The sequence below is a fragment of the Vigna umbellata genome, chromosome 5, assembly GCF_029865625.1.
Source record: "Vigna umbellata cultivar VRB3 chromosome 5, Vumbellata_1.0, whole genome shotgun sequence".
In the NCBI taxonomy this organism is placed as follows: Eukaryota; Viridiplantae; Streptophyta; class Magnoliopsida; order Fabales; family Fabaceae; genus Vigna; species Vigna umbellata.
The window spans coordinates 43,051,616-43,064,393 of record NC_142169.1 but is presented as its reverse complement, the minus strand read 5'-3'; the positions used below and the strand labels follow the sequence as shown (position 1 = coordinate 43,064,393).

General features: G+C 36.6%; 1 protein-coding gene across 1 annotated transcript; it reads left to right on the top strand.

Moving 5' to 3' along the window:
• Positions 1–7,040: 7,040 nt before the first annotated feature.
• LOC148198404 (uncharacterized) lies at positions 7,041–11,816 on the top strand. Its single transcript, XM_088115790.1, has 4 exons — positions 7,041–8,900; positions 9,051–9,206; positions 9,288–10,856; positions 11,208–11,816. Exons 1-4 carry the CDS (start codon positions 7,242–7,244, stop codon positions 11,814–11,816), a joined length of 3,993 nt encoding a protein of 1,330 aa, XP_087971916.1. The 5' UTR covers positions 7,041–7,241.
• Positions 11,817–12,778: the final 962 nt, after the last annotated feature.

The window sequence follows — 12,778 nt, the reverse complement described above, 5'->3', positions numbered from 1 at the left end:
TGTTTTCATATGTTAAAACCACTTGCATTGAGCAAATCTGTATGAAGTAATCAATTACAGTGGTTATGTAATCAATTAAGTTCATCAGATAACTTATGCTTAAACTATGGCAAACAACAAGTTTTAACTGATTACATTATATATATAATCAATTAAAACTCGTGCCTTTGCTAATACCTACTTGCAATGTGTAGTGATGAGTGATGACAAATTTATGAACATCGAAAAACGGCACCAAAAACTTGTTTAACCCTCGGCAAGTGTGACCGAATCGTATCAAGTAATAAACTCGGTAAGACCAAGTATCGTTATCCCAAAGGACTCACGACCTAGTTAGTTATATGATTTCTTTATTAATTAAGACTTGTGAACAAATTGGTATAAGTTTCAAATGCAAAAGACAAGAATTAAACATGTATGCATGTGATGATCAATGGGAAAGACGAACACAAACACTGGACGAATTATATGGATGAACATGTTGTTGGGGTAATCAATTTCATCTTATCCACTCTCATATATTTTAGGAATGCATCATTCTTTTCATCAATGATAATGCCACTCTCTAAATTACCTTGCGAAGAAAGCCTATCCTTAATTATGAGTTCATACAATTCCTAGCATCCCTAATAATTAATTCTGAAGCACATAAGCTTAAAGGAAACCAACCCTCATATCCCTATGTCTAGGCAATATACTATTAGGAGAATTTCCCCGGATCTAGATTTCCCCGTATGTGTCCATATCGACAAAAACAATAATCATGACATCAAATGAATTAAACAATCCATGCTTTGAGCAAAGAAGAAAAACCCTAACTATTAATGAAAGAAAGCATGTATCTCAAATAAGATGTTTAAACACAAATTCCATATATGAGAGCTTCAAAAGATTACATTGATTCCCCAAGTACAAGAAGAGTTTAGTTCACCATATTCATGGTGAAACTAGATGAACAAATAGAAAATAGTGAAAGATAGAACCCTAGAAAGTTGAGTAGGTAGCCTTAGCATCCAAGATCTTCCTCCAAGGGGTGGAAAGGTGTGTGTTTGCTTCATACTCTGCCAAAGATACAAACCCTAGGAAGTCCTAAAGCTTATATACTTATTCGAAATATTATAGAAAAGTGGGCCTAAGCAAAAAATAATGCCGCTCAGCGGCAAACTACCGCTCAACGGTAAGTGCGTGTGTTGATTCTACCCCTCAGCGGCATTTTCACCCCTCAGCGGAGCCAACGGGAGTTCATTAGTGCCGCTCAACGGTAAACTGACGCTGAGCGGTACTTGCGGCTTCTCTTCTTTTGCAGTTTTTGAGTTCTTTTCTGATTCCATCTCTATCCTTCTTCACTTCTTTCATCAAATTCACCTTAAAACCTGCATAAAACACCAAAATCAAGCATAAACCTGTCCAACTCTCTTATTTCCAAAAATATAAACAAAAGCATGATTCCAAGCTAGTTTCTAAGTGTTAAAGGTTGCTTTTAGTATCAATTTTAAGCATGAAAATAAAAGTTTTTCAACTGTTATCAATGAGTTTTTGAGAAGAAAAAGTTTTCAAAATTGACTAAGTGTAAAACTTAACCGATTACACTGTTTACGTAATCAATTAAGTTTGGTATACTTTGAAAACTGTTTTCAAGCTAAGTCCTAACTATAATAACGATTATATGTTCAAATATTTTGACTTACAACTAACATGCAATCAATTACATTAATTGCTTAATCAATTAAATCTGTTTTAATGTAATCCTGATATAACTCTGTCAAAAGTGCAATCGATTACATTATTTTCGTAACCGATTAAAAAGTGTCAGACATGAGAAAATCTATACAATGACGCGTTGCGCTCTATATTAATAACTTGTACGACTTTGATCATTTTAGAAATTTCATATCTGATATGAGAAAGTTAAGAAAGAATTTGCAAGTGCGCTGAGTTGCTCCAAGAATCAAGATACATAGAAATTGATATTCTTGAAGGATAAATTTGAACGTTTACTGGCTGATCAACTACTACACAATTTAGGTGTTTACTTTCCTGATCAGACTTTGTTTTACAATCAAGAGATTGTGGTTTCCCTGTGTGTGCTTCCAATAAGAAAAATGGTGTGTTCTTGTGACTTTGAGAAGGGTTGCAAAGGGGTACTGCAGAGAAGAGGATTGTTTTTTTCTGTAGGGTGTGTTTTTGTTATATTAGATTGGTGAGTTAGAAAGGAGATTACATTTCAGGAGGGGTAAAGCCTTGTTGTAAAAACTCAAATCTTTACAGTGGAAGGTCTTTCAAAAAGCCTATCCTTAATTATTATTCTTGATCTATTTAAGGACTTGCACGCCCTAGGGTTCATACCTTTGGAAGGCTGAAGCGCAGAAACACACGTTTCAACCTTTTGGAGGCAGAATTGGATGTGGGAGCTTGATAATGGTTGAATTTACCGTTATTTGATACTTAATTTTGATACTAAAAACACCATTTTTGACTTAAAAACTTGCTTGACATCATAGTTTTGTGTGAATAAGAGAGTTGAAGGTGAATTTAATGATTTTATGCTAGATTTCCTTGTTTTCAATAGGAATTGAGATGATTTGGAAGAAAAGTTGAAGTAGTAAGGAGTTGCAACTCAGGAAAAGCTGGAAAAGCATCAGAAAGGAGGATCTCGTCTCAATTAATTCTTAACATATCCCTTTAAGATCTTCATATATCTTTCAACTGGGTACATCCACCTCAAGAAAACTGGCCCACATATTCGAATTTCTCTCACTAGATGGACAATCAAATGAACCATGATATCAAAAAATGAGGTTGGGAAATACATTTCCAATTGGCACAATGGTCTGATGGCCTCATTTTGCAAATCATCTAACTGTCGAGGATCAACAACTTTCTTGCAAATGACATTAAAACACAAACTCAAACGTGTGAGAATACCTCTAAGAGAGGCAGGTAATATGGCTCGAATAGCTATTGGTAAAAGTTGTTGCATTAAGACATGACAATCGTGAGACTTTAAACCAACTAACTTTAAATCTTTCTTAGAAACAAGGCTACTAATATTCGACGAATAACCTTGTGGAACCTTCACACGATGTAAAGATTGACAAAAAAATTACTTTTCTTTTTTGAAAGAGTGTGATAAGCTGGAGGAAGACAGGAACATCTTCCTATGGATTGCGGATGTAACTCAGAACGGATTCCCATGTCAACCAAGTCTTGTCGTGCTTTCACTCCATCTTTTGTCTTTTGTTTAATGTTTACTAAAGTCCCAACAACACTATCAAGTTTACACCAATATGGAAGATTAAAGAATATTGATCGCTTTTTCCAAATGTTTTTCTCAACGGTCTTCTTTTTATGTTTTCCGAATACAACATCAATGTTCCTCACCTGGTTTTATACTTGTTCTCCATTACGGGGTCTGGACACTACATCATCTTTAGGACTTCCATTAAACGCTTTTTTCAATCTACAGTAAGGGTGATTTTGAGGAAGGAATCTTCAGTCTCTTGTGGACACAGTTTTTTGCCCATGCTTCAGTTGAAGATAACTAGTATTTTCTTCACAAATCAGACATGCAAAATGACCTTTAACACTGTAACCACTCAAGTTTCCATATGCTGGGAAATCATTTATGATGCAAAAAAACATTGCACGCAAACAAAATTTTTCTTCTGAATATGAATCGAAGACCTCGATGCCCTCTTCCCACAACATTTTTAAATCGTCAATTAACGGTTTAAGATAAACATCAATGTCATTTCCAGGTTGTCTAGGTCCCGATATCATCATAGACAACATAATGTATTTTCTCTTCATGCACAACATAGGAGATAGATTGTAAATCATCAACATAACTGGCCATGAACTATGTTTGCTACTTAAGTTGCCATAAGGATTCATACCATTAGTATCAAGTGCAAGGCTTAAGTTTCTTGGTGCACTAAATTCTAGAAATGTGCCATCAATGTTCTTCCATTGTGGGGAATCAGTTGGGTGTCCAAGAAGATTATCACATTTTCTTCCATCAACGTGCCACATAAGATTCTTCGCATCTTCTTTAACAGAAAACAATCGTTTCAACCTAGGTACTATAGGTAAATACCGCATGACCTTAGCCGGTGGACCTTCATTGTGTTTATCGTTATTTCCATGAAGTTTCTTCTTAAATCATGATGAACCACACGTCGAACACACCTTCATTGAAGCATACTAATTTCTATACAATACACATTCATTGGGACATGCATGTATCTTTTGGTACTCCAAACCCATTAGACATAGAATTTTCTTCGCGTCGTAATTACGGATAGGTAACATGTTATTTTCTGGAAGCATCCCCTTCAGCAACTCCAACAATTCCGTGAAACTTTTATCAGTCCATCCGTTTCTTGCTTTCAAACAAAACAATTTCAATGTAGCCGATAACCTTGTAAAATTGATGCATCCTGGATACAACTCTTGCTCTGAATTGTTCTTAAGATTATCGTATAAAGGAGCTCTTCCAAAATTCTCTTCGCCAATGTCACGTACCATTTCGTCTAAATGATCACTCATCCATTTGTCGACATAATCCGAACCTCTTAACGTTGTTTGCTTATATAGTACTTCTCCATGTCAAGTCCAAACTGTATAACTTCTCATTATTCCATAGATGAATAGATGATCACGAATGTTGTCACAATCTTGATATACTTGATTGAGACAACGAACACAAGGGCAAAAATATGCGTCGTTCAACCATTTTGCGTGTTCTTTAACAGATTCTATGAACTCAAAAACCCCTCGCTCATACTCTTCACTAATACGACAATGACGAATCCAACTTCGATCCATAGTACTACTCTGAAAGCAAAGAATCCACGAAAAAAAAACTAACTTACTGATAGACCGTCGTTGAAGCTATCAAATTAATTGATGGAAGACCATCTAAGACGCACATTGGACCTCTTACTAGAGCCATGGCAAAGAGGATTCAAGAGGAAGAAGGACCATATACTATTTTGCTTCTATGGAAGGTAATTTACATTAATCCTTCTTCCCATAATTAAAAGCACATTTTTTTTCTTTGTTTTGTAGGATTAATAAAATTGGAGGAAGCAGCTGCCAGCATAGCATTTGAGCACATGAAAAGGGAGACTTGGAGGGAGAAGCTTGCTGCCAAAGCTATCAAAAAGAAAACTCAGCTAGGCCAGCTTTCACGTGTACTGCTGAGTTGGAAAAAGAATTCAGAATTGGTGCTGTTCACGTGTGCTGCTGAGGCATGTTTGGAGCTGAAGCAAATTGGCGCCTTTTTCATTTGCATTTGGATTGAATTTCATTTCAGATTTGAGGCTCTTATTTTCCTATAAATAGGAGACCTCTTCCTTTTGTAGTTACTTTAGAGCTATGCCCAAATGCTGAGAAATATATTTCAGTCTTGCATTCTGCTCTTGAGTCAAAATTGCTTGCAATTTCTTCATTTTCTCTCAAGCTTCCTTCCATTATATGAAGGCTTTCTGAGCTGAGAGGCTTCACTCATTCTACCTTGCTTCATTCAAACACCTCCATCAACTTTTACTCCATCAAGTCCGCTGCACACCAACACACTTACCACACCTCTGATCTGGGAGCTTCAGGCCACTGGATTCCTCTGGAATTTGGCTCCATCAAGTGGTATCCAGAGCTTAGGTTCTCCACGCACCAAGGAGCTAAGCATTTCTTCTCATTCTGCAATTTAATTCTGCTGAATTCCATCTCTGTTTCTGTTTTCTGTTTCTGTTTCTGTTTTCTATTTCTGTTTCAGTTTTAATTCTGCTTCTGTAATTCTGTTCCAGCCTTTAATTCTGTGTTCTTACAGTGTATTATGTCCATTTTTCATTTTAAACGGTGAATCATTTCTTGTTTGAGTCAATTCCAGCTTTGAACTTTAAATTCTGTTTTGTCTAAAGTCTTGTGCAAACTACTGTTGCTGTTTTAACATTGTCACTGTTTTGAAATTGTTTCTATTGAGTTCTGTGCTTACCAGTGCTATACAAGCTGTTTGTTACCATTAGAGGCAGTGATGAGTTGATCTAGCCTTGGTAATATAGGCTGAAGCATCCAATAAGCCAAACTGGTTGTAAAATTCTGTTAAAATCTGAAAGTCATTGGGGCATTTTATCAAACAGTTTTGAAAATTATCAAACAGTTTGCATTTGGAATCATTTCTGAACTGTGTTTGCGTTTTTTTTGCTTTCTTAATCTGTTCTAGCACCTTTGGTAGGTTCCTTTTGTGTACTTGCTGTTTTTCCATACCTAGTTCATTTGTTTACCACATTTTTGGCTTCCAAAATTGTCAATTATTGCTGGAAATTGGTGTGGAAAACTGGTGCAGAATGGTAAATCTAGCTTGGTTTGTTTGAGTGGATTTAAGGTACTGTGCCAGCTGTTGTGAAGCATCCAGTTGCAGAAACCTTTACTTATAATGGTAGCATACTAGGAAGTGAGGGGAAAGCTGAAATGAAAAGCAATTAGGAGCTCTTGAGTAGATGCAACTCTGCTGTCCAGCAGCTGCAGAATACATTCCAGCAGCATAATTTGCCACCAGAATTGGAACAACTTGCATACTGTTTTTGAGATACACTTGGCAGCAGCTGAAGATTGAAGTCCACACTATTTTTACACATTTAATTGAGCTTGTTTGAGTACTCATATCACGGAATCTTGTAGTTTTTTTTTATATTTCTGTTGTTGTGCCAAGTGACTTGGGAAAATGCTTTTGAAGCAATTCCAAGCTCACAATTGAACATTGTAATAGTCCAATTTCGTTTTCTTTAGTGTGAAAGTGTGTCAAGGGCTCCAAGTGTCACTTGCACTTTCACTTAGGGCCGTCTAGCATTTACATTCTTGCATCTTTATTGCTTTCCTTAAATGTCTTGAGTAATCCTTTTGTTCTTAGGTCTCCGTGGTATTTAGGATAGCATAACATATAGTAAACCTTTCTTTGGTTTGTAGGTTCATAACATTTAAAAAGAATTTGAAGAATTTCTACTTAGAAACTAAAGTAAAGGAACATTCTAAGGAAACTCTGGCTAAGGAAGAACTTGGTTTCTAAGCTTGTCCATTTGTGACTCACCTCTTCTTCCTGGGAGCTACTTAGAAACATCTTTTACTTCTAGAATCTCTTTAGAAATTTTTCACCAAAAACAAAGAAAGCTTGTGAAAATCTTTTCACTCATTACTTGTCAAATATTTTGAAAACTTTGTGAAAACCTTTTCCTTTGACAAGAATGAGTCAATCAAGTGTGCAAGGAAGTTTGAAACCCAATAGTGAAATGTCTTTAAGGGAAGAATTTGAGCAAAGATTTGAACAAAGGGATAAAGAGATTAGTGAGCTCAAAGATATGATTAGTCAACTTTTGATTAATCAAGATAAAAAGAAAGAGAGGTCTTCCCATAGGAGAAGAGAAGAATCATCATCTTCTCCAAGTGAAATTGAGCAAAATAGTAGTCATCACAATGATGACCACTACCAAATGCCTCCTAGAAGACAACATAGAGTTAGAGAGCATTATCCAAGAGAGCCTAAGATTGATCTTCCTTCCTTCCATGGAAAAGATGATGTAGAAGAATACCTAGAGTGGGAAATGAAAGTTGAGCAATTGTTTGAGTGCCACCAAATAGATGATGAAAGGAGAGTCACCATGGCTTCTCTAAGCTTTCAAGGTTATGCCTTAATTTGGTGGACAGCCTTAGTCAAGGACCATAGGCTAAGACACTTACCTCCCATTAGGTATTGGAATGAAATGAGAGCTGCCTTGAGGAGGAGGCATGTACCAGCCTATTATGATAGGGAGATAATGGATAAACTCCATAAACTCCAACAAAGGAACATGAGTGTTGAGGAATATAGACAAAAAATGGAGTTACTCATGTTGAGAGCTGGGATAAGAGAAGAACCTAGGATAACAATAGCTAGGTTTCAAAGTGGACTTAACTATGACATAAGAGATAGGGTTGAACTTATACCCTACAATGATCTCAATGAGTTAGTCCAACTTTGTGTGAGGGTAGAGCAACAACTAAAGAGGAAAAGCTCCACCAAGAAAGATTACCCTCATAGTTCTCACCATAAGAAAGAGTATAAGAGGGAGGGTAGTCAAACCAAGCCAAGATATGAAGAAAGAGAGAGAGAGAGAGGAAAAGAAAAAGTCAAAGAACCTTCAAGAGATCATAAGAGTAAGGAGACTAAGTGCTTTAGATGTGGGGAAAAAGGGCACTATGCATCTGAGTGCCGCAATAGAAGGTCAACTTACATCCTTCAGCATGAGAGTGAAAGTGAGGGTTCTTCATATAGTGAGTCTGAGACATCCACTTCTGAAGAAGAAGAAGCTTTACCTTGTGATGGTGACTTACTTATGGTAAGGAGACTCCTGGAAAGTAAACATGTAGAATTAGAACAGTCACAAAGAGAGAACCTATTCCACACAAGATGCAAAGTTTTAGAAAAGACATGTTCAATGATAGTGGATAGTGGCTCTTGTTGCAACTGTTGTAGTTCTAGAATGGTAGAGAAGCTTGGCTTAACCACTACTCCTCATCCTAAACCTTACAAACTTCAATGGATCAAAGAGGATGATGGAATAGTAGTTAAAGAACAAGTAAGTGTACCTATTTCCATTGGCAAATATGAAGATCAAATTGTTTGTGATATAGTACCAATGGAAGCAGGGCACATATTACTTGGAAGACCTTGGCAATATGATAAACAAGCTTTACATGATGGAGTCACCAACAAAATCACCATTCAACACAAGGGAAAGAAAATTATTTTGTGTCCTCTTACACCTTCACAAGTAAGAGAGGACCAAATAATTCTTAAGAAGAAGTTGGATGGAGAAAAGAAAAAAGAAAATAGGAAAGAAAGAAAGAATTTGGTAACCCATGCCTCAGCCCATGAAGTTGTCCAACCTCAAACCTTGAATATTTCCAAAAATCTTTTTCTTGGACAACCTCATTTCCTTCTTTATTGCAAAGAGGCATTTGTTTCAATCACTCATGAACTTGGTTCTCTACCAAAGGGGTTGCAAAAACTTTTAAAGGAATTTGATGATATATTTCCCAAAGAGGTACCAAGTGGATTACCACCTTTGAGAGGAATAGAACATCAAATAGATTTGGTGCCTGGGGCAAGCCTACCTAATAGGCCAGCCTATAGAACCAACCCTATGGAAACAAAAGAAATAGAGAAACAAGTTAATGACTTGTTGAACAAAGGGTGGATCCAAAAGAGTTTAAGTCCCTGTGCTGTGCCTGTGTTGTTGGTCCCTAAAAAGGATGGGTCTTGGAGAATGTGTACAGATTGTAGGGCCATCAACAACATAACTGTCAAGTATAGGCATCCCATTCCTAGGTTAGATGACATGTTGGATGAATTACATGGAGCAAATCTCTTCACCAAAATTGATCTTAAAAGTGGATACCATCAAATAAGAATTCATGAAGGAGATGAATGGAAAACTGCTTTCAAGACCAAGTTTGGTTTGTATGAATGGTTAGTCATGCCCTTTGGCTTGACCAATGCTCCAAGTACATTCATGAGATTAATGAATCATGTGCTTAGGGAATGCATAGGCAGATTTGTAGTGGTCTACTTTGATGATATCTTAATCTATAGTCAAGGCCTTCAAGAACATCTTAACCATGTCAGAAAAGTCTTGCTTCTTCTTAGAGAACATCATCTCTTTGCCAACTTTGACAAATGTACTTTTTGTCAAGAAAGTGTGATTTTCCTTGGATTCAAAGTGGGAAAAGAAGGTGTACATGTTGATCCAGAGAAGATCAAGGCTATACAAGAATGGCCAACCCCTAAAAATGTAGGAGAGGTGAGAAGTTTTCATGGGTTAGCAAGTTTTTATAGAAGATTTGTGAAAGACTTCTCCACCATAGCTGCTCCTTTAAATGAACTAGTCAAGAAAGATATGCCTTTTATTTGGGGTGATAAGCAAGAGTTGTCTTTTGAGACTTTGAAACACAAGTTAACACATTCACCTATTCTAGTTTTGCCTGATTTTTCCAAAGCCTTTGAACTAGAATGTGATGCATCTGGGGTAGGAATAGGAGCTGTTTTAATACAAGGAGGACATCCCGTAGCTTACTTTAGTGAAAAACTTAGGGGGCCTACCTTAAACTATCCTACCTATGACAAAGAGTTGTATGCCCTCGTTAGAGCTTTGAAAACTTGGGAGCATTACTTGGTAACTAGAGAATTCATCATACACACTGACCATGAATCTCTCAAGTACATTAAAGGGCAAGCAAAGCTAAACAAAAGACATGCAAAGTGGGTGGAATATCTTGAGCAATTTCCCTATGTCATCAAACACAAAAAGGGGAGTACTAATGTTGTTGCGGATGCTTTATCTAGAAGACATGCATTATTAGTAACCCTAGGATCTCAAATATTAGGATTTGATGACATAAAAGAGTTATATGAAAATGATGAAACATTTGCATCCACTTATTCATCATGTCTTAAGAAGCCTTTTGATGGATTCTATCTTTCTGAGGGGTATCTTTTTAATAAAGGAAAACTTTGTATACCCCAAGGATCCATTAGAAAACTTCTTATCAAAGAGAGTCATGGCGGAGGACTCATGGGCCATCATGGAGTTGATAAAACTCTAAACATTTTGAAAAGTAAATTTTATTGGCCACACATGAGAATAGATGTTCAAAGGCATTGTTCTAAATGTATAGCTTGTTTACAAGCCAAGTCCAAAATTATGCCTCATGGACTCTATACACCTCTTCCTATAGCTAATACCCCTTGGGAGGACATAAGCATGGACTTTGTCTTAGGATTGCCAAGAACTCAAAGGGGGTATGATTCTATATTTGTGGTAGTAGATCGTTTTAGTAAAATGGCTCATTTTATACCCTGCCACAAAGTAGATGATGCTAGCTATATCTCTAGACTCTTCTTTAAGGAAATAGTGAGATTGCATGGCTTACCCAAAACTATAGTGTCTGATAGAGATGTGAAGTTTCTAAGCCATTTTTGGAAAACTTTATGGGAAAAGCTTGGAACTAAACTTCTATTCTCTACTACATGTCACCCACAAACTGATGGGCAAACTGAAGTAGTAAATAGATCTTTATCTACACTATTAAGGGTAATATTAAGGGGTAATAACAAATCTTGGGATGAACATCTACCTCACATTGAATTTGCTTATAATAGAGTAGTCCACAAGACTACTAATCTTTCTCCTTTTGAGGTTGTTTATGGCTTTAACCCTATCACACCTCTTGATTTACTACCTCTTCCAGAATCATCTTCTCTTTTTCATAAAGAAGGTGCTTCTAAAGCGGAGTTTATCAAGAGGTTACATGAGAAAGTCAAAATCCAAATTGAAAAACAAACTCAAAAATATGCAGAATACAACAACAAAGGGAGAAAGAAAATAGTTTTTGAAAAAGGAGACCTAGTTTGGCTTCATTTGAGAAAGGAAAGATTTCCCTCTCAAAGGAAATCCAAACTTAGTCCAAGAGGAGATGGTCCATTCAAGGTGGTCAAAAGGATAAATGATAATGCATACATATTAGACCTTCCTGAAAGTTATGGTGTCAGTCCTACTTTTAACATCTGCGATTTAATTCCTTTCACAGGAGATGATCAACAGGATGAAGCAGATCTGAGGACAGATCTTTTTCAAGAGGGAGGGTCTGATGGAAGACCATCTAAGACGCACATTGGACCTCTTACTAGAGCCATGGCAAAGAGGATTCAAGAGGAAGAAGGACCATATACTATTTTGCTTCTATGGAAGGTAATTTACATTAATCCTTCTTCCCATAATTAAAAGCACATTTTTTTTCTTTGTTTTGTAGGATTAATAAAATTGGAGGAAGCAGCTGCCAGCATAGCATTTGAGCACATGAAAAGGGAGACTTGGAGGGAGAAGCTTGCTGCCAAAGCTATCAAAAAGAAAACTCAGCTAGGCCAGCTTTCACGTGTACTGCTGAGTTGGAAAAAGAATTCAGAATTGGTGCTGTTCACGTGTGCTGCTGAGGCATGTTTGGAGCTGAAGCAAATTGGCGCCTTTTTCATTTGCATTTGGATTGAATTTCATTTCAGATTTGAGGCTCTTATTTTCCTATAAATAGGAGACCTCTTCCTTTTGTAGTTACTTTAGAGCTATGCCCAAATGCTGAGAAATATATTTCAGTCTTGCATTCTGCTCTTGAGTCAAAATTGCTTGCAATTTCTTCATTTTCTCTCAAGCTTCCTTCCATTATATGAAGGCTTTCTGAGCTGAGAGGCTTCACTCATTCTACCTTGCTTCATTCAAACACCTCCATCAACTTTTACTCCATCAAGTCCGCTGCACACCAACACACTTACCACACCTCTGATCTGGGAGCTTCAGGCCACTGGATTCCTCTGGAATTTGGCTCCATCATTAATACTACTTTTCAAGGCAACTTCAGTATTGCCAAGTAGTATTCAAGAAAGTAGATAGGGTTAAAGTAACCCTGAGTCATCTCCCAACGAATACAGAATTGCCTTTTAATATTTGAATCTTATGAATGCAATGCAATGTTCAAGAATAAAAATGATGTTTGGAGAAGGTTTAAAGAACAAATAAGAAACTTAAAAACGATTATAATGAAATAGGCTAATTCCACTGCTTTTTCAAGATAGATTCATCATTGGTTATTCACAGATAATTGTTCAATTGATTATTATTTAAGTTTCAAATTAATTAAAGTACATTCTTAATTAATTTGAGGGTGATCATGCACTTAACCAAAGTAAATTCTC